The 23,554-nt window shown below is 41.8% G+C and overlaps 1 protein-coding gene across 3 annotated transcripts in view; it reads right to left on the bottom strand.

The window, feature by feature from the left end:
- Positions 1–23,554, bottom strand: part of LYRM4 (LYR motif containing 4) — a 209,650-nt gene that overhangs the window by 117,471 nt on the left and 68,625 nt on the right. For 2 of the 3 annotated variants that reach the window (XM_073567362.1, XM_073567369.1), the window contains 2 exons: positions 20,855–20,975; positions 20,218–20,348 (listed from right to left, as the gene is read on the bottom strand). In XM_073567362.1, coding sequence (XP_073423463.1) covers positions 20,218–20,348; positions 20,855–20,975 — 252 coding nt within the window. The remainder of the gene's footprint in view (positions 1–20,217; positions 20,349–20,854; positions 20,976–23,554) is intronic. The other variant, XM_073567375.1, reaches the window with a different exon arrangement.

Raw genomic sequence — 23,554 nt, 5'->3', positions numbered from 1 at the left:
TTTGCAGGCTCCAACAGGTTTTCTTCAAGAATCGTCCTGTATTTGGCTCCATCCATCTTTCCATCAATTTTAACCAACTTCCCTGTCCCTGCTGAAGAAAAGCAGGCCCAAACCATGATGTTGTCACCACCATGTTTGACAGTGGGGATGGTGTGTTCAGGGTGATGAGCTGTGTTGCCTTTACGCCAAACACATCGTTTGGCATTGTTGCCAATAAGTTCAATTTTGGTTTCATCTGACCAGAGCACCTTCTTCCACATGTTTGGTGTGTCTCCCAGGTGGCTTGTTGCAAACTTTAAACAACACTTTTTATGGATATTCTTTGAGAAATGGTTTTCTTCTTGCCACTCTTCCATAAAGGCCAGATTTGTGCAGTGTACAACTAATTGTTGTCTTATGGACAGACTGTCCCACCTCAGCAGTAGATCTCTGCAGTTCATTCAGAGTGATCATGGGCCTCTTGGCTGCATCTCTGATCAGTCTTCTCCTTGTTTGAGATGAAAGTTTAGAGGGACGGCCAGGTCTTGGTAGATTTGCAGTGGTATGATACTCCTTCCACTTCAATATGATCGCTTGCACAGTGCTCCTAGGGATGTTTAAAGTTTTGGAAATCATTTTGTATCCAAATCCGGCTTTAAACTTCTCCACAAGAGTATCACGGACCTGCCTGTTTTGTTCCTTGGTCTTCATGATGCTGTCTGTGCTTCAAACAGAACCCTGAGACTATCACAGAGCAGGTGCATTTATATGGAGACTTGATTACACACAGGTGGATTATATTTATCATCATTAGTCATTTAGGACAACATTGGATTATTCAGAGATCCACAATGAACTTCTGGAGTGAGTTTGCTGCACTAAAAGTAAAGGGGCCTAATAATATTGCACGCCCCACTTTTCAGTTTTTGAATTTCCACAAAAATTTAAAATAACCAATAAATTTCGTTCAACATCACAATTGTGTCCCACTTGTTGATTCTTCACCAAAAATTTACATTTGGTATCTTTATGTTTGAAACATGATATGTGGGAAAAGGTTGAAAAGTTCCAGAGGGCCGAATACTTTCGCAAGGACTGCATTAGAAAAGTGTTTCTGAGATGCATGGTTCTCATTTGTAACAATATTGCTGAGTAAGTGGAGCAGACCTAAGAAACCCAGGGAGTAGAAATAAACTGTTGGCTTACAAACATGCATTGACAATGTGAAATTAGAGTTGTGTTCGGTGCCAATAATTATTATCAGAATATTTTAGGTAGCTCTGTTATTAGTTTGATCTGTGATTTGGGAATAAGGATCTTTATGAGTGATTTTGCTGCATGGCCATTTTGTGCTTTATAAAACAAACATTACTGAAAGCTAAATTTCATCCTCCAGGGACAAGAAAGTCGGATAAAAAGATTATCAAGTACCAATTGTAACCTGGTACCTAACACTTAGGCAATCTCTGCAATGCAGCTATTTTATCAGGCTGATATGCCGCACATAAGAACAGGGGTTGCCTAGCAAACGGCAACCTATTAGAGCGACACAGAAAATGCACTTCACATAAGGACTAGAGGAGGGGTGTTATGTCTCACTAATAGCCTCTCACATTTCAGCTTTATGAAGATTATACTTGTATGTACTAAATTACTATCAAAAAGACATAATAGCTTATTTTTGGCAGCTTTCCATTCACTTACCTGCAATGCCATTTATAACTGATCCTTACACATGGATCCACTTTATCAGCAGTCACAATGAGACTTCTCTTAGGAAGGTTTCCAAATTCTCTAGAGATACACACAAGGGGAGCTGCTCCGATTTAGGAAGGGACTGTCCACTGCTGCACAACCTCTTCTTAATCATTTCAGTGCCCCATATGCAATAAAATCACTACATTCACCTCCTACAGTGGTGCCACTCCAATCATGTTGGTACTGGTATTCCTAGCGGGTCATATGACATTATGTTATGTGACTACTGCAGCCAATCAGCTGCTGCTGATTGACTGCAGCCTTTAATATTTTGTCAGAGCCACGTCCACTGCCATGGAATATTGATGAAATGCGGCTGACCAGTGGCTGGAATAGAGTTAGGTGAGTAGAGAGTGGAATGGCGTGAGGCGAGTAGAGAGGCATGGCATGAGGCGAGCAGAAAGTGGAATAGCGTGAGGTGAGAAGAGAGTGGAATAGCGTGAGGCGAGTAGAGCGTGGAATTGCTTGAGGCAAGAAGAGAGTGGAATAGCGTGAGGCGAGAAGAGAGTGGAATAGCTTGAGGCGAGTAGAGCGTGGAATTGCTTGAGGCGAGAAGAGAGTGGAATAGCATGAGGCAAGTAGAGAGTGGAATAGCTTGAGGCGAGTAGAGCGTGGAATAGCGTGAGGCGAGAAGAGAGTGGAATAGCGTGAGGCGAGAAGAGAGTGGAATAGCGTGAGGCGAGTAGAGAGTGGAATAGCGTGAGGCGAGTAGAGAGTGGAATAGCGTGAGGCGAGTAGAGCGTGGAATTGCGTGAGGCGAGTAGAGAGTGGAATGGCGTGAGGCAAGTAGAGAGTGCCATGGCGTGAGGCAAGTAGAGAGTGGCATGTCGTGAGGTGAACAGAGAATGGAATAGCGTGAGGCAAGTAGAGAGTGGAATAGCGTGAGGCGAGTAGAGAGTGGAATAGCGTGAGGCAAGTAGAGAGTGGCATGGCGTGAGGCGAGTAGAGAGTGGAATAGCGTGAGGCGAGTAGAGAGTGCCATGGCGTGAGGCGAGTAGAGCGTGGAATAGCGTGAGGCAAGTAAAGAGTGGATTAGGTGAGGCGAGTAGGGAGTGTTTTTATTTTATGCGGGTCACTGAAGTAATTAAGCTGGGGTTGTCTAGTACTAATGACCACAGGAAACTTTGTGTTTGTGAGAGTCGTGCAGATATCCCATTTCATCCTTGGATCTAAATGGGATATCTGGGATAAAGCATGCCCAATTTGCATCCTTTATTTGGATTGCACTCAGCCATCCAAGTGAATGAGTCCGTGTAAAACAGCACTCGATGACATCTTTCACGTCCTGCCAGAATGGAAAAAAAAAAATTTTTTACCCATCTTTTCCACATCCAAGAAAATCGTATCACACTCTATGACTAACATAATCGGCACTATTCTCTCAAATTGAGAGAAAATACGCTGGTATGATCCTAGCCTAAAGCAGAGATCTCTCAGCATTTCCTGAATTACGGTAACTTTGCAGTAGTAGTTGGTATTACCTGTGGTGTAATGACCCTATGGTATAAAGTGAACCTTGGAAATTTGCATGTGGAGAGCCAAAGTATAAGAATGAATAGTTCTGTTATATTAAAGGGAGCCTATCACCCTCGTAATGCCTTCTAGACTTGCTATAGAGTAATATAGGGGACTTTATGCCTATAAAATAAAAAAATCATACTAGCACTATACTTGGCACTAATACACTGCTTGTGAAATTAACGTTTAATTCCTATTCATATGAGAGGGCTTCGGTGCACCCATGGTGTGGCCATGAGCTGGGTGCATCGTTACGCCCCCACAATTTGCATCTTCTGGACTGCCCCAGCTCGTGATGGATAGCACTCCTAGAGCGAATGCTGCCCGTGTGTGCGCTTGTGCACCGATACTGGGAGTGTTGGCTGTTTGTGCTCACAGTGGCTGGCCACGCTCTTATTCCTGTTCTCTGTGGACGCTATGGTATCAGCAGAGAGGAACCACTCAAATGTTTCCATAGGGTATGCCATAAATACAGCCAGGCACTATGCATAGCAATGAATAGGGAGAGCAGCCACTTCTCCACTCACTGCAGGTCAGATGACAGCTAAGATGTGGTAAAGGGAGACCACCATTCTGAAGAAAGGTACAGATCGCAGAATTAGGACCCAGATCTCACAAGACAACCCATTTCATTTAATTCTACCAAAGACTCTTTTTCAGTTCCCAGCTATCTCAGGACGTACTTCCTTTTCGTTTTGTAATTGTTACAAGTAATGGGGTGAGAAGTCGTCTGACCTGAACCAGTAGAGACCTAGAATGGATCTGTAATGTTAGTCTATATGCAAAGAAAATCTGTGATAGAAATTGACTGTTTTGCATATTATCACTGGAAAACTAGTGAAAATTTCCAAATGTGTAGCTACATCACTTGGTGGTCACCTAGACAGTATGTTTGCTAGTAACCATATCTGGTTTGGCCACTACTTTTAAAATGATGGTCTATACTCGGTAATGAATATCTGATCAGATATTAGGGGGGTAGTACGACTACCGAAAACCCCCAATCAGCTGTTACCGGTGGCGGAAAAATTTCTCAGATGCTGCTGGAACACAGCAGCTCGGTTACTTCTATAGTAGCCGTGGCTGGATACTTCGGGATCTGTGAATCTGTAGTACCCGTCCTCAGCCAATATAGTGTTGAGGGAGCTGCGGCGTTCCAGCAGTAATCAAGAACTTCTGACCGCCACTGGTAACAGCTGATCGGCGAGGTTGGGGAATGTTGCATCCCCACCAATCAGGTATTAATAACAGATATCATCAATAAAAAAAGTAGTGGCCAAAGCAAACAAGACACATTAATGAGCGCAGGGGGCTCCAAGAAGAGAAATAAACAGACTTAAGGGCCTGTCACACTAAGCGATATCGCTAGCAATGTTGCTATAACGTCACTGGTTTTTGTGACATTATAGCGATATTGCTAGCGATATCGCTGTGTGTGATACTTACCTCCGACCGCTCCCCCGCTGGATATCGCTGATCGCGCGAGAACGTCCTGGACCGTTTCTCGTCATCAGCTTCCTGCTGTGGAGACGAGCGACGCTTGGACGTCAGGATCGCCTAGTGTGACAGGTAAGTAGCGACCCCCGTCCCCAGCGATGTCGCTGGTGAGATCTGCCTGTGTGGCAGCTCACTAGCGACCACTTAGCGATGTACCAGCGATCCTGACCGCGTCATATCACTGGTCGGGATCGCTGGTGCATCGCTAAGTGTGACAGTACCTTTAGCAATGCTATTTAACACAAATTATACTGTGTGTACTCAGCTTCTGTGGCGCAGTAAGGCTTTAATCAAATTATTTGTTTTAATCAGTATTTCTACTTATTCCTCACTAATCTTTAGCGCGTTCTCTGGACTGCAATTATAAAATTAAACAAAGCATGAGAGATTACAGACGTCTGCTATGTTCCAGCTTACATGTGAACCTGATTTATCCTGCTCAGTCCATTGTTAAAGCTTGGCAGTTAAGAGATATTGATAAATGTAAGCACATTATTGATGCCAATTAGAAAAAACACAAGATTGATTATTTACCCAGAGGTGCCCTGGCATAAGCAATGACCATCAATACCAGTATACTGCTGACTAACACACAACAGAATGCCTACAAGACCAGGAGCTCATTTCCAATTACGGTGATTCTGTCAGCATTAGACTGGGAAGATTCTATGCGTTATAGGCTCAACTATAGGTTCAGTTCACCACTTCATGAGAAAAACCTATGGAATTACATTTCAGAAAAAGTATGAATGGGATACATGAATATTTCCCCTATTTCGCCTAAGGCCCTCCCCTATTTAGCCTAGGGCCCTGATTCCATGACGCCCGATTTATTAAGATTGGAATTGTCTATGGCAGTCTTAATGAAGACATATCTGAAGTAGGAAGGACCTAATACACTAAAGGGCGCACACCTCTTAATGAATTAGGCACTTCTTACCTCCACCGGATATGTTACTCCGGTCAGGGACTGGAGTACACTTCTGGTGTAATTAATTTTGATGAGTTTGCCAAGTGGGACTCGTCATGCCATATCCCACCCAAGCTCCATCCACATTGGTGTAGCTAGGCTAGACTGGCGTAAAAACACTAAAAGTCGCAACATTTTTGTGCAACTTCAAGTTGAGTAAAATCTGTGTGATATTTAAAGGTGCTTTACGATAAAAAAATGGCAAAAACACCTTAATGAATCAGGTCCAAAGTGTTTCTGCATTACATTTTGGGGAACCCGCGAATAACCAGATACATAGGTAAACCCCCAAGGAACCATAGACTGCTGAGACACAAGTTCAAATTACTCAACTTGTACTTCTTTCTGAAAGAGTCCATCCTCTCAGATGGGAACAAGAACATAGACTGTTTGAGACACAAAAAAAACCTGAACCCCTTGGTTTTTCGAATGATTGGTATAATACCACAGTGCCGAATGCAGCACCCACCACAGTGAGAGATGATCACCAGGAGATCAAAAGCTGCCTTACCAGCCATCAACAATACAGGGGAGAGATGTGGTACCGGTGACACAATACACTGTAGTATTTCCAGTTTTTACATTTCAAAGTTTATATACAAGGAAGACAATTATGTCTATGTAAATATGGCCAATGTGAAAACAGCCAAGGGGGATGTGCCGACTTCCACAATAAGTCACTCAGCTGTCCTCCATCACACACAGCACTGATGAACAGATTATCCACCAGGACCCACTAATATACCCCATGCTATGCCGTTCTTTACACCAGGTTGCCACTAGAGGCACCTTCCAGTACTTTTGGCACAATATACACCGAGTGGGCAGGGCAGACAGAAGGCGGTGCCATCACATACTTACTAACTGAATGCAGGAAGGAGACCTGATGAACCAGAGGCAAAAATCTCAGAAGATAGACAACCAAAAAGCCCGAAATTTATGTTTCTGTGTGATTATCGAAGTTAGAAGTATGTTTTTTTTTTAATACTGCTTTAAGATCTGCTGTAGAACGGGCAAGATGTTAAAGGAGTTGTCCAGTTACATGATACTGATAACCTAGCTTTTAGCGTGGCTCATCAATGTCAAATTGGTGGAGGCCTGACAACCTGCACATTCACCGATCATCTGTTATTAGCGTAGGCAAATCTTATTCCAGAGCAGTGGCCGCATCACACTGAATGGAGTCGAGCAGTGCTGTCACATTCAGGGTGTACAACAGCTGATGCGACAGGGATGCGTCACTGGCTACACGTGCCCATATGCTTTAAAGCACCACTCCAGTGTACGCTTTAAATGTAAGCCTTCTGCCCCTGTTCTTATACTCACCTCCCAGCGGCTTCACCTTTTACCGACACCACTCCAATCCCGTGACTTCATCTTGTGCCTGTAACTTCTGACTGGCCGGACGTCAGAAGTTGAGTCACTAGAGCTCAATGCAAGTCTATGAGAGCCAGAATGAGGCTACTGAAGAGTGACCACTGCACCGCTCCATGAAACACTGGAGCAGCCGGCAGGTCACTTATCACTGGAGACCGACGGGAGAGATGCTGTAAAAGGATCAAGGTGGTGTCAAGTGAGTATGAGACAGGGGAATTACTTTTAAAGCACCACCCCAGCTAGGCAATAAAAAACACTGGAGTGGTGCTTTAAATTGAATTTGTTAGCACATTTTCACACATTGGTGTACTGGTATGGATGTATAGGTGCTTGCCCCCCAAATAAGATGCCATTTATTAGGCAGCACAGCTGCATAATTTCATTCTTAAGGTACAAGTGAGAGTTTTAGATGTGCTCTTAATATTCTGCTGTCACCCCTGCTGTGATTACTCATGGCATTATAGGACAACAGTTCAATTTGTCTGCAACAAAAAAAGTCACAGGTACACCATCAATCAAAGTATCAATCGAGAATGTTTTTTTCTGCACTAATTCTGTTCAATTATTATTACAGAAAACTAGAATCTTTATCAAGCTGTCTAATTCAGGAGAATGCAGTTTTATACACAGATTAATAGCGCCGTATGTTAAGCCTGTGTGGCACTAATAATATGCACCTAGAGATCTCAAATATAAAAACGATAGATCAGGAGGCTCGGCTCTGCAAAACTAGCACGTATGTGACGACTATATCTAATATACCCACATAATAAAAGTTTTATAGTCCAATATTGTCAGTGTGAAGTCAGAGACCACTGCACCAATACCAAACTACTAATGAAAATGTAGGAACACTATCCAAGGAGACATTGACCAAACTACTAATGAAATGTAGGAACGCTAGCCAAGGAGACACTGCCATGGCGTGGGCAATGACACTTTGTCATGTAGCCCTTATGTATTAAGTGTAGCCCTACGTGGCACTTTGTAGATTTCTTTAGATAACTAACTAACTACTATTTAGGGTATTCCACAAGATATAATCAAACAGGACCACCACCAGGTCAAAAGTGGCCAGTTTTTGCTCTTTTATTCTCGCTGCTCCCTTTGTATTCGGTTTTTAAATCTGCTATATGGAGCCAGAGATATGGGCATTTTATCCAATGCTCATGTTTATGGTCTTTGCTTAGGGGGTGTTGCTCACAGGATTCTCTGCGGCGTGCCATTAGGGTTCTTTACTATCTTGTGACCAACGCCACCTTGGTTAAGATCATAAAGAGGAGCACTAGGTAAAAAGGCCAATATCTCTGGAAACGTATGGCAGATTGAAAAACAAACAAACAACAAACAGAATACTCAGGGGATCAGCGGAAATAAAATAAGATAAAAAATAGTTTCTTTTGATGGTGACCAATCCTCTTTACATATGCATGGAATGTGAAACAGGCTGCAGGATAAGGGGCTGCAATCATTTTCAATACATAGAACACCACATTAAGAAATAAATATATAAGGCAGGAATAAAGGCACAAATTGACAAATCATTTTTGTGCAGGTTGACACAAGTCACTATTTGGTTTTTCTAGAAGACAAAGCAATTAATAGAAAATGACATTCAAATCCGGTGTACAATTCTGTCCAAGATTACAATGTCCAGAGCTCACAGATCTGGAAGTGATCAGAACCATAGGGATCGTCACACAGTCTCTGATGGATTACACTGTTCCTGCATGATAAACTCTAGCCCGGAAATGTCAATCAATAGGACAAATGTATCATTTCGGTCTTTATTAATTAGATAGTGTAAAACTCACAGAGGCACATGTTGGGTAATACATTTGGAGCATCCTGCCATGTATTTGGTCTGCCTAACACCACTTTGTGGTTGATTCACACTAGACCAATATTTTGTGACTCCATTTCGTTGCATAAAATGAAAACCTGCCACTCAACTTAATGCTTGGTGAGGCAGTTTATTGTAGTACCAGAAAACGTTTCGGTCAATATAGACCTTCACCAGTTACTAGTGTGAAAAAAATAAATGAATAAACAAAAATAAATAAACACACATGCTTTATATTTGAAACTCTTTCTCAAAACAGCTTTTAAATACAAATTATGTTAGAATTCTTGCCCTGCGGTACGCGATACGCGCAGGGGTGGTCCTCACCTGCATCCCCCTCCTTGATTCCGGCATTTTGTCCAATATTATGGACTCTTTCCTAGCAGTACACCATACATGGTGGTAGCTTTATAATAAGCCCTTGCACAACTACCACGTGTTTCTCCTTTTGGAGGTTACCCATGTTCTTTTTAACTAATTTTCTATAAATAATGTAATTTTTAATACATGTGACATATCTCTCTTTATCCTGGACATGTATACATGACCAGGCAGTGTTTATGTATCTGATTAAGTAGGTAAAATGGAGAGATTGCTTATTTTATAGTTTACATCTCATTGCCAAGGTTACCGGCCACCTCTGCAGTTTTTCCACAATGGCACATTTCCTAGGGAAAGAGTGCAGCACTCACAAATTATTGGCTACATAGCTGGCAAGTGCTGCTCTGAACCTGGAAGGATCACAAGACATGGCCAGCTTCAGTGCCTCTGCACACCTCCTCTGCTAACACCATTGGAAAGTGCACAGTTCAGGCACACCGACTCTGGCAAGCAGAAAGTAGGAGGCAGAGGAGCAGTGCACTTCCGAAAATCAGCAGTTAGAAAACCCTTCTAAATCCTAATATCAATTCCGGTTACAAATCTATTGTGTTCAAAGGTTATTTGGTCACAGATTGCCAGTGGATGTCCAACAAAATCCATAAATCTTGAATAATAATAAAACATACTGGACAAAGTTTAAAACAAAATAAAACATTGTACTCCTCTCCTATGGTGACCCATAGCATTGGTTTTCTGGTGCCCGCCGGTCTCTATACCCTGGGCCTCTTGCCTTTCCAACCATAGGCTGCAGGCAGTAACAGGTGATGAGATGGCATTACAGGACACGAGAGAGGTACAGAGAAATCTTTCTGTGGCAATGCAAAAGGGGAACCACATTTTTTGGACTACATTAAGAAAAACATTTCCTACTAATTAAAACTTCCCTTCTGGGGTAAAGAAGTGGAGATATCAATATCACTAATATTAATTAAACTAAATTAGGGTAAACTAAATAGAGAGGTCATAGATCTACAGTTAGTGTTTGTCTGCAGTATGTGCTTTATACATACACACGTGGTCAAAATTGTTGGTACCCCTCAATTAATGACAGAAAAACCCACAAAGTAATAATAAATAAAAAATCTAGGAAAATGAAAAAAATGAAAGTCAGGCATTGCTTTTCAACAATGCTTCCACAGAATTTAAAGAAAAATATAACTCATGAAATAGGCCTGGCCAGAAATGATGGCACCCTTAACTTAATATTTTGTTGCACAACCTTTTGAGGCAATCACTGCAATCAAACGATTCCTGTAACTGTCAATGAGACTTCTGCACCTCTCAACAGGTATTTTGGCCCACTGCTCAAGAGCAAACTATTTTGAAGGCTGCCTTTTCCAGACGGCATGTTTCACCTTTTTCCAAAGCTGCTCAATAGAATTTAGGTCATCCTTTGCGGATTCTTAGGAAATTGCTCTGTGTTATCCGTGATTTTCAAGGAAAGCCTTTATACCTATGACAGTCTCTGGGGCTATTCATCTGACAAAAACAAATGGTGAAACTCTGACAAAACTCTGTGATGATAAGAACTGAAAAAATATTTTTTAACAACCAACGGCGCTGAGTGGGGGTATGACAGCTGCAAATTAACAGACTATGCCACCTATTTGTCTGAATATTAAAACAATTAAAAATAAAGCAGAAATTTGCGCTAGTGATACCCACATAGAACCACTCTCTCTAAAGAAAGTAAAATAAATGCCAAGAAATTTATATACACGTCTGTATACAATAATAATGATACCCCTTAATAGCTGTGGGGGTGTATTATAAATATATATCTCGCTATCGAAACTATATAACAGTTTTAAAAAATACAATCAATCTCAATGTCCAATATACATAAATGCGTCTATCACCAAGGAAAAGACATCATACTGTCCGTCCAGGTTACTGTTCATACCATGGGCGATAATGGCGGTCTTGGATTCAGCACATAGCAACTCCTCTCCTAATAGGTTTTGATGAATTCCAGTGGTGGTATATTTCTCAGTCCAAAAAATGCACGGTCCGAAAGAATGCAGGCTAGTGCTGGGTAAAGTCCAAAAAGGGTCACCTCTATTATGATACCGGCCGATGCTCCGGCCGGTAGCAATCGCCCAATTCCCCCGTTGTTGCGCTACCCGTTAGTAGTGGGACATGCAGCGGGGGACGCAGTTAATGCCGGCAAGGTACAGGACCTTGCGTGACGTCACAGTCACGTGACCGGCTTAGAAAGACTGACAGAACCAACAACCAATCCTACGCGTTTCGGAGGCTTACTGCTTCCTTCCTCAGGGATGATTCCTGTCATAGAGGTGACAAATATATATATCCAGTCCGTATAATGTATTTATCCTATTTATTAAAAGCAAATAATTCAATTTCGCTACTCAAGCCATTTGGTCTGAGCGTGTTCATTTTAAATATCCACTCACTTTCTACTTTTGACATTTGTTCAATGAAGTTACCTTTTCTCCAGCTTTTCTTAACTGTTTTAATACCAGTTACCGTAATTCCCCTAAAAGAGCCTCCATGATGTGTAAGAAAGTGGTTAGAGAGAGGATGACCAGTAAATCTGTTAATAATATTGCGAAGATGTTCAGCAATTCGTACCCGCATTGGACGGATAGTTCTTCCGATATATAATTTACCACATGGGCAAGTTACCCCATAGATAACCCCTTTTGTGTTGCAATCAATAAAGTCAGTTATATTATTCTCAATACCTTTATTGGTGATCATTTTTTGTTTCTTAGTATTTAATTTTTTACATGGTCCACATTTCTTACATGGGAAAAAGCCACTTAGAAGGTTTCGTTCTTTAGAGAGAGTGGTTCTATGTGGGTATCACTAGCGCAAATTTCTGCTTTATTTTTAATTATGATAAGAACTGATACTGAATAGTGTTGAGCGTGCATGCTCAGAGAAGGCGTTCAAGTCCCCGTGGCTGCATGTCTCAACGCTGTTTGCTAGACAATCCCTTAGTGTGTTGTGGCTGTCTAACAGCCGCGAGACATGAAGTCATGCCAACTCGAACACAGTATTCGAGCGTGCCGGAGACACTCTATTAGCACTCGAGCAGATAACACCTCCTCTGAGCATGCTCGCTCATCACTAATACTGACAAATTTGATGAAATTCGAATAAAATCACTGATTAATCTTGGAATATTTTTTGAATACGATAAAAATTACTGACATCTGAGTGAGCTCTTAGGCTAGTTTCAGACTAGCGTTTCAGGGCGCAGCGCAGGGCCGCCGCTAAGCTCCGCCCCAGGCCGCGCCCCTCCGGTCAGCTCCTCCTCTGATCGCATGACGCTGCATGCGATCAGCGTACCCTATATTTAGCGTTGGGTATGCTGGTTGTGCGCTGGCACACTTTTGCCGGCGCATCCGCCCTTTTGGTGCTGCGCCAACGTGAAACAAACGCACTGTGCTGCATTTTTGTGAGCTCGGCGCAGCGCCAAAAGGGCGGATGCGCCGGCAAAAGTGTGCCAGCGCATGACCAGTGTACCCAACGCTAAATATAGGGTACGCTGACCGCATGCAGCGTCATGCGATGAGAGGAGGAGCTGACCGGAGGGTGCGCGGCCGGGGGCGGAGCTTAGCGGTGGTGCTGCGCCCGGAAACGCTAGTCTGAAACTAGCCTTAGTCTCAGTGTTGCTTTCTAGGATGTTACAAACTGAAATACAGAACTCAGATCTACAAATGTCTTGGTGTCATTCTTAGGGTGGTAAAAAGTGATGAGAAGTTTCCATTTTGAACATTCTGGGCAACCTGCGGTGGTGGGTCATCCGGCATATTGAGTGATTACCTTTATCCTTTGTAATCACTCTTGTATTTATGGACTTGGGGCATTTTACTCTGATTCAAAGACAATGAAGCAGTTAGAAACGTATGTGCTGACACACAGACATGAGAAAATCAAGTTTGGACAAAACTTTAGTGATATCCAACAGTTACAGCTTGTGGAGGCAAAGGTGCTAGGTTCATTCCTAAAGAATTCAGATTTTCAGAAATGTCACCCATTGTTGTCTCAATAAAATGACTTTGAAAGAAACCCAAACCACCCACATAGCAAATAGAAAGCGTGACACTGTGGCGTTAATATTTTCACTTCAATTAATTAATACTGCCATACAATGGAAGAAATTGTTGCTAGCGCACCATGTCGAGTGAAACAAAAACATGGCATCCCCTGCGTACAATTATTTTTCTTTAATGAATTGTACTATTGACTGGTTTGATTTAATACAGTCTACAGCCATCATGCTGATTTTTATTCAATTCATTTACCAGCTTCAAACATTTCTTTCAAATAATTGCTGAGTGCAAATAGATTTCAGGCAAATATTAATGCAAGAAGAATAGGGGTGAGTAATGATTGGGGGAAAAGAAACACACACATAATAGAAGCTTGGAACTGTGGACTATGAACAGAAGGAAAAACTAGGATAAGTAAAAAATATGTGCAAAAGAATAAAAAAAAATACACAAATATATTTTTTTCATGGCAAAATTCCATTAGCCCAGAATCTGATGCTGCTAGCCCGGCAAATAACACCACTATATCCATTGCAGCAGTCATGAGTAAGAGTTGAGCGAATTTGTTCAGAATCGGTCGCCGAATCTGAATTTGCCATATTTGCACCGTATTGTTACCCTATTCATGCCGAATTTATGTTTGATGATTGATTCCGAACATATTCGGTAATTTCTACTCTCACTGACTCCAATGACATTTGGCAGTGTTCGGCGAATATTGTAAAAACAATATTCGCCACCGATAGTAATCGGAACCGAATATTGAAACATTTGCTCAACTGTAGTCATGAGCATGGGAGCCGATCCCAAGATTGTTAGAAAATCAGACCTTTACAACTTTAAAGTGAAACTGCCATATTAGTATTCATGTCATAAATCATAAGTGCACGTGAAAATAAGGAACTTCGTAATAGATCTTATTAGAGAAATCTCCTCCAGGACTGATCGATCATTCTCAATACACAGGTAAAACCTGCATTCAGTGAAGACAGATTGTTACATTACTGAGCTGGCAGTTACTACTGATAAGATTCTATCGCAAAAACGAACAAGTCTGTCTTCACTGAATACAGATATTACCTATGAACTGAGAATTTTGAGAATGAATGATCAGCTCTGATAGAGAAAAAAGCAGATTTATCTGTTAAGATATAACTCGTATTACAAAGTTTCTTATTTTCATGTGTAATACTGATTTAACCAATAAAAAATTGGCCATTGCATTATCATTTCATCTTTAAGGCCTTTACTGGCTAGCCAAGCAGTGAAGTACTGCAATGTATGAGAGAGAGCATTATCCTGCACAAAAATTATAGTTTTCTTGAAAGATGCAGACTTTTTCCTGCACCACTGCTTGAAGAAAGTGTGCTCTAAGAATTTGCAGCATGTTTTGCAGTTAATTTTGAGTCCATCTTCAACCCGAAAAGCTCATCTTTAACAATAACAGCCCAACAGAGTACCCCACCTCTATCTTACAGGTGTCTTGAGACGAAGTGGAGCTTTGTGACCTTTACTGACCCAGCCGGGGACCCATCTATATGACCTGCCAAGAGCCACTCATCTCATCTGTCCATAAAATCTTTGAAAAAAAATCAGTCTTTAGATATTTCTTGGACCATTCTTGATGTTGCAACTTATGTGACTTGTATAGTGGTGGTTGGGTTACCTTACCTTGGCCAGGTCTCTGAACTATGACAGCACTGGAGGATAATGGCTTCTTGTTCACTTCGCATTTGATTCTTCTCAAATCTTTGGTACTTAATTTGAGTCTTTTTTTCTCAACATGCTTTTTGTGACCCTGTTGACTATTAGCAACTAAACTTTTGATGGTTCTGTGATCACGGCATCATATCTTAGTAATTTAATGAGTGCTGCATCCCTCTGTAAGACTTGTACAAATTTTGCACTTTTCAATGTTTGGCCCATTTTCCATTAGGAAAACAAGCTGCCTCACCCTCCCTCATTACACAAATACAGTGGGGCAAAAAAGTATTTAGTCAGTCAGCAATAGTGCAAGTTCCACCACTTAAAAAGATGAGAGGCGTCTGTAATTTACATCATAGGTAGACCTCAACTATGGGAGACAAACTGAGAAAAAAAAATCCAGAAAATCACATTGTCTGTTTTTTTTTCATTTTATTTGCATATTATGGTGGAAAATAAGTATTTGGTCAGAAACAAGCAATCAAGATTTCTGGCTCTCACAGACCTGTAACTTCTTCTTTAAGAGTCTCCTCTTTCCTCCACTCATTACCTGTAGTAATGGCACCTGTTTAAACTTGTTATCAGTATAAAAAGACACCTGTGCACACCCTCAAACAGTCTAACTCCAAACTCCACTATGGTGAAGACCAAAGAGCTGTCAAAGGACACCAGAAACAAAATTGTAGCCCTGCACCAGGCTGGGAAGACTGAATCTGTAATAGCCAACCAGCTTGGAGTGAAGAAATCAACTGTGGGAGCAATAATTAGAAAATGGAAGACATACAAGACCACTGATAATCTCCCTCGATCTGGTGCTCCACGCAAAATCCCACCCCGTGGGGTCAGAATGATCACAAGAACGGTGAGCAAAAATCCCAGAACCACGCGGGGGGACCTAGTGAATGAACTGCAGAGAGCTGGGACCAATGTAACAAGGCCTACCATAAGTAACACACTACGCCACCATGGACTCAGATCCTGCAGTGCCAGACGTGTCCCACTGCTTAAGCCTGTACATGTCCGGGCCCGTCTGAAGTTTGCTAGAGAGCATTTGGATGATCCAGAGGAGTTTTGGGAGAATGTCCTATGGTCTGATGAAACCAAACTGGAACTGTTTGGTAGAAACACAACTTGTCGTGTTTGGAGGAAAAAGAATACTGAGTTGCATCCATCAAACACCATACCTACTGTAAAGCATGGTGGTGGAAACATCATGCTTTGGGGCTGTTTCTCTGCAAAGGGGCCAGGACGACTGATCCGGGTACATGAAAGAATGAATGGGGCCATGTATCGTGAGATTTTGAGTGCAAACCTCCTTCCATCAGCAAGGGCATTGAAGATGAAACGTGGCTGGGTCTTTCAACATGACAATGATCCAAAGCACACCGCCAGGGCAACGAAGGAGTGGCTTCGTAAGAAGCATTTCAAGGTCCTGGAGTGGCCTAGCCAGTCTCCAGATCTCAACCCTATAGAAAACCTTTGGAGGGAGTTCAAAGTCCGTGTTGCCAAGCGAAAAGCCAAAAACATCACTGCTCTAGAGGAGATCTGCATGGAGGAATGGGCCAACATACCAACAACAGTGTGTGGCAACCTTGTGAAGACTTACAGAAAACGTTTGACCTCTGTCATTGCCAACAAAGGATATATCACAAAGTATTGAGATGAAATTTTGTTTCTGACCAAATACTTATTTTCCACCATAATATGCAAATAAAATGAAAAAAAACAGACAATGTGATTTTCTGGATTTTTTTTTCTCAGTTTGTCTCCCATAGTTGAGGTCTACCTATGATGTAAATTACAGACGCCTCTCATCTTTTTAAGTGGTGGAACTTGCACTATTGCTGACTGACTAAATACTTTTTTGCCCCACTGTATATATCACCTGATCTGCTTCAGCCAATAAGCATGCAAGTTTATACAGATTTGAGTTGGAAAATCTGCATAAAAATGATGAAATGATCACAATACTATTGAAATAATTGTGCACACATTGTATATAGCTTTAAGCAAGTAGATAGACATCTCTCCAATTGTTAAATGTAGGTGTTTTAGCCACGTCCATCACAAACAGGTGCATAAAGTCCTGCACACAGTAACGGTATGTGCACACGTTGCGGATTCGTCTGGGGATCCGCAGCGGATTTGGCCCTGCGGATCCACAGCAGTTTTCCAAGGAATGTACAGTACCATGTTATCCTATGGAAAACAAAAACCGCTGTGCACATGCTGCGGAAAAATCCACGCGGGAACACAGCGGTTTATTTTCCGCAGCATGTCAATTCTTTGTGTGGATTCCGCAGCGTCTTTACACCTATTCCATTCTAGGAATCCGCAGGTGTAAAAATGCAGACGAAATCCGCATTAACTCCGCAGGTAAAACGCAGGCATTTTGACCTGCGGATTCTGCAGATTCTGTGCGGAAAAATCCACAGACGAATCCGCAACGTGTGCACATACCCTAAGGTATTCTACCTAGCCAAAATTAGTCATGGTCTTGGCCATATTGAGCAGTTCAGTAACTTTAAATGAGACTCTTTTTAGAAGGGAGCCATTAGTTTATTACATTTCTGATGTGTCCCTGTGAGCAGGGCACGTAAAAATTGCCTGTCCTTTTTGATAATCTCATTACAGAGTCCTAAACTACCTCTGTAAATGAGCACAGCACAACATCAGTATGTGGTGAACGTCATGAAGAAGGTTTCCTTGATTAATCAGGTGTACACAAGCCTAAGAAATCCATAACCAATGCCAACCACATTGTCACTGTACTCTAAAGTGCTGGAAACATGTTCTTCGGAGTAATTCAGGCTGACTGTCGATCCTGAGTTGGGTACATGCCCAGAATATGCTACCTGCCAGACTGCACAGTGACTACTGGAAGAGATTGTGAGCCCTCGCGGGCAGGGTCCTCTCTCCTCCTGTACCAGCCGGTGACTTGTTTTGTTCAAGACTATTGTACTTTTTTTGTTATTTATACCCCTTTTCACATGTAAAGCGCCACTGAATAAATGCCTGTATAATAATAAATAATAATAATGAGGATTAATGGTACAGAGTTTTGTGCAGATTTTAGAGCACTGCTTTGTGGCAACATTTTGGGGAAGGTCCTTATGTTGTGAGATTGTTGAGGAGGAACGCAAGAGGCCAGGACAAGGCCGCAATGCCATCCCCACTGAACAACTTGGAGAAGTGTTTCAAAACTGACTACAAGCCAGACCTTCTTGTCCAACATGTGACGTGGATCTGATCTTTTATCTTTCTGGATAAATAGGTTCCAATTCCTATAGATATGCAAATTGCCTCTTCAGATAGGAAGAGGACTTGAACTATATAGCGCCACCTCTTGGAAGCAGCAATCCCACAAGTCATTACCGACCCTTTAATGAGTCTTGCAATATGACTTAGGATGAAAGCCAAATCAGAATCTCAATTTGCAGACACGGCATTTTGGGGTAATGTCTCTTGACAGTGCAAAGTATGAGAACTGATCTGGCAAGGTGAGAGGCTCTAGTCTGGGGTCTAAGAAGTAACATTTCTCCTTGCGGAGAGTGGCATACTGTATTCTGGCATGCCTCCTTACTTGGGCATGCCAATTCCCATAGACACACCACAATATTTTGTGCAACACTATCCTAGGAGCTGCAAAAAACCTCAACACCATATTAACACTTGTAGCTTTGGAGAGATATGCAACAACATCATATAGGTGTAATGGTCACATGTCCATATAATTTGGAACATATAGTGCATATTTGGACATAAAAGGTTTGATTCTCCTGTTGCATTATGATGTATGGTATGTACGATCCCTGCTCCTCTCGCTTATTGTGATCTAGACCTTGTAATATATAGTAATTATTCAGTTCTACTTCTAGAAAGATTTGATACGATTGCTGCAAAACAATGTCATGTGTTTTTTTTAAGCATGTCAAGGATTGCAGCTCATTAGAGAAAAAGCTATATATTTAACTTAATGTCTAGGTTCTGCAGCAAAAATCTGAGAATGCCACTTGGCTTTCTTCCAATGCTGTGCTGCATATGTGCTAGAGAAATAGGTCTATTTACATTCAGCGCTGCTCATCAATAGCTTTTTCATGCAGATGAATGAACTTTTTCACTGTTGAGTGTGGTTGTTCTTCTCTTCGGCAGGAGATGAAGAAATATAGAGATTTTCTCCAGAGCATGTCAGTGGGGTTTATGTGACAACTCCTGAACACAGTCTCAATGGAGTTGTCCCATTTGGCATATTTATGTCACAGCTTGTCCAGAAATTAATAGCTGCCCTCTAGAAACTAGAGTGGCTATATCTTTTCCTATTGGATGGAATGAAGAGGCTGCAGTCGATCAGTGGGAGCTGATTGGCTGTAGTGTTCACATAATGTCTCTTCCATACGTTGATGTCCCTAGTCGAAGGGGAACACAGTAGTGAATATGAAGGAGTCGTATCGGTCCGAGAGGTGAGTACACAACTTTTTTTATTACTCCACCACCCCTTGGCTCATTCAGAATTACTTTTAAAGAGAACCTGCTACATGAAAATACACTATTAACCTGCAGATAGAGTTTAATCTGCAGGTTAATAGCATTGTGAACCAGCCCAGCACCTGAACTTAGAAACACGCTGTCGGGAGGAAATTAACTGTATTCCTCAGGGTAGCGTTTTGGCTTCAGTCACGGGGGCGGTGCCGGTATGGGTTCAGTCACCGCACTGTGTATGGAGAGTGGTGGCTGTAACCGCACCCCTGGCCGAGCAATAGAGATCTGTAGAGTTCATATTATGAGCTCCGATATGCCTTATTTTACAATGAAAAGACAACAAAATGAATAAGAAAACAACGTATCACATTTTTTGTATCCACCAGTTACTCCCTTTACATCTGCTAAATCATGATCCCTACCCCCCAACTGTAAGTTGTACTCAATATGGCAGATTTTGCTCCTTCCAAGGAATCAGTCTATAACAGATGTTTAGCCATGACTGATGGCTGAGGTCAGTAATGATGTTAAACTACCTGCACCGTATCATTTAGACTGAACAAATCAGCACCTTTGTGCTTAATGTGCCAAGATCACCTATATGGAAAGTAAGAAAGAATACAAGTGCCCATAGGGTGATATTGTATGGTACGAGTATGTAGGGGTAAGGATGACATACTGCTCACCTTATGGCGTTGTGGAAATCACAACTCCAATAAAAGCCTGTGTTAGTGTCCACCAGCAGATAGAAGATTCCCTTCTTTTGCACACAATAGATAATGAAATTGATGATAGGCGTTTGAAGACCACCACGCTGCTGCAGATGAGAGTTTGTACACTTCGAGGTTGAAGCAAGTAGTATATATACAACTTACTCATATACTATGATTAGTAAAGCTCCACTAACGACCTGATGTCAATGATCCAGAGCCTCCCGCCTCACCACTACCAGTTTACTTTTTACACAGGATAGGGTCCAGTGTGTCTTCACGTGACCAATGCTGTGTGAGAAGAGGCTCACCTGACTGGCGTATTACAATAGCTAGACCAGACCTTTTCTGTTACATTGAAGCATATAGAGAGAAGGTGGCAGGCTAGGCAATTAAAATTCTACATCTCTGTAGCCTGTAACAGGAAATACCAAACTATAGCAAAATGAAACATTAAAGAGAGTACATACTATTGCTCTGATTTCTGATGACATAGCATTTGTCTCTTTGTGCTTATGTCCAAAACTATATGATAACACAGAAATCACTAGTCTCTTCATAGAAGGTGAAAGACAGGAACGACATATGAATGGCCATATAACCTTAGTCTTACCTGACGCTGAATGACCTCCAGGTTTTCTTTGGCCCTGTATATGAGAGACTGTATCTCATGGAAATCATCAACATTCTTCTTCTCTCTGAAGGCATCTCTTACTCTTCTGATGGCATACGTTCTGGAAATAAAACGGTAAATGGCAATATTCACCATGTATATTAAAAAAAGCAGATTTCCTAAAACAAAGACATGTGAGAAAAACAGGACTGCTTTATTGTAATGAGATTGGTCCAGCATTGTCTACTAATGTCAATGGATTACACCCTCAATCTCAATGTTCTTGATTACCAGCAAAATGCTGCATTCATTATGGTCTATGTATTAACAGCGCCACCATTTTTCAAATAAACAGCAAAGCCAAAGTGCCTTTAACAATTAATGGGGTTATTCAGTACTTTTATATTGATGACTACTAATAAGATGAGTGGGTGTCGGACACCCAGCTCCGCTCAAGATTAGCTTTTTTTAAGCTCCGGCAGCAGCCAAAAGGAGATGATCAGCAGACAATAAACGGTTCACAGAACTGAGGATTTCCACTCTGTACAGTTTACATCTTGTCACCGTCGGTGATAACAACTGAGTAGTAGGGGTTTTGTGTGTTGGACCACCACGATAGGTCACCAATATAAAAGTGGTTCAATAATCCCTTTAAACAGAAGGTTGCTCTTTTTGGTTGCATAACTGGAATATTTCTGCTTCTCTTCATAGTCAACCTTTCAAATGTAGAAATTGTCTTATTAAAGTTGTCCAAAGCCAGGGAATGTTATGATTTAACCAAATCAACCTATTCTTAGAAGTTCAACCTCTCACCGCTTCAGAACTGCTGAAGTCGGTGATTAGCTGCAGCAGTCAGGAAAATGGTGATGACCCACCTTTAAAGTCACCTGACAGTCAATGGCCTCAGGGTCACCTGACTGATCATAGCTATTCATTCTAAAGGCAAATGTGTACGAGGGGATCATTATTAAGGAGTTTTCTGGTGTCGGCAAAAAGGGTAATTATATTTTTGTCTAATGGTAAAATCTGTCCTGGTTAAGTGACATACAATTGGGTTCACGACCACTGAGAACAAAGAGCCCCAATAACTGTAGAGTACCGGTGTCCATCATATGAGGACGACAGAGCGGACAACGAGAGTTCCTACTGAATGACAGAAAAAAGCAGAAGCAAAGATCTCAAAAACTGTAAAAAAAAATTCATACACATAGTATGATAAAAAGTGCCTACGAAGATTGCCCATCACTTGCCAAGGATGGTGCAGAACCAACAGCATCATAGATCATAGTCCAGCACACTGCAGTGGAAAGTAAGAATGCCTTTATAGTATTTTTATAAAAGTTCATGTCCAAATAATTCCAATGGGAGATGTGTGACCTTACATTAGTAAATATCTCTGCATGCAAATGCGCTAGAGCAGAACTAACATCCATGGATGGATTAACAGATTCATGGGTATTTGGCAATAAGGAAAGTCTGAACCCCCTAGAATTGCAAACAATATTCAAGTGGAAAGTTCTATGGAGAACCATCCACCACTTATGACACGGTCATCATAGAAGATACTTGTACAGTATTCACCACTAGAGATGGGCGAACCCGAACAGTAAAGTTCGGTGTCCATATCGAACACCAACTATTTCAGCACGGACACCAAACATGGATTTCACCAGGAAGTCCGTGTTACTGTTCGGGTTCGGCCTCCTGTACACCGGGTGTTTGTTGCGCTGTCATGTGCATGACAGCGCGGCAAGCACTGATGGGAGTATTATCAGCCAACACCTGTGTTGTCAATAAATAATTTAAAAAAAACCGTGGGTTTCCCTGTATTTTTGATGACCAGCTGTCTCCGATCACAGCTGTGGGCTCACGTTGTCTTTTGACAGCGTGACGACTGCGGCTGTCTTACCGGTGGTGATGATTTAACCACCGATCAGTAGCAGAGGTTGCTGCGCTATCATGCAGATGACAGTATGACAAACACTGGATGTTCGGGCCCAACATTCAAAAAAGTTTTTGTAACTGTTTGGCCGAGCCCGAACATCCAGGTATCCACCCAGCTTTATTCACCACAAAATAATAATGAAAAAAAAATTAGATTACCTTATAGTGCTGTTTCTGTTATTCCTATTAGAAATGTATGAATAAACTGACAACTAGACAAAAGTCTGCCATTGTCTGGCAATGGCAGTAATAATTGAGTTGTCATTTTTATGTTCATTATTTATATTAGGAAAACAGAGGAACAGCACAATGCAGCAGAGTTCTAAAACACCATGCGCTTAGGCTATTTTCATATTGTGTTTTTGTCCACGTCGGGGCTTGTGTCTGAACCCCCCACAAAAAGGGATTTGGGGTATCCACCAACGGGAGCCATTGACTACAATGGTGCCAATCAAGTCGATGTGTCCTCTGACCTAGCGTCTAAGTATCCACCTCCAGTAGGCATATATGCCTGAAAATGATGTACGTCAGAGCACACATTGACGAATACACCCAAATTCTGGTTTGCGGGGGGCGGACACAAGCCCCAACGGGACCGACGAAGGTTGGCAAAAATGCAATGTGAAGGCAGCCTTATATATTGAGGAGCACAATTATCTACTAACACAGACATATCAGGAGAAGAGAAACCAAAAGAGAAGGATGGATAAGGGACTGAACGTTGTAAAGTAAAACACCTTTATTTAACAGTGGGTG

The sequence above is a fragment of the Dendrobates tinctorius genome, unplaced genomic scaffold (genome assembly GCF_039654945.1).
Source record: "Dendrobates tinctorius isolate UK_male_01 unplaced genomic scaffold, ASM3965494v1 ptg000004l, whole genome shotgun sequence".
NCBI classification, from domain to species: domain Eukaryota; kingdom Metazoa; phylum Chordata; class Amphibia; order Anura; family Dendrobatidae; genus Dendrobates; species Dendrobates tinctorius.
The sequence above is the reverse complement of the archived record's forward strand: the minus strand, read 5'-3'. Positions and strand labels throughout refer to the sequence as shown.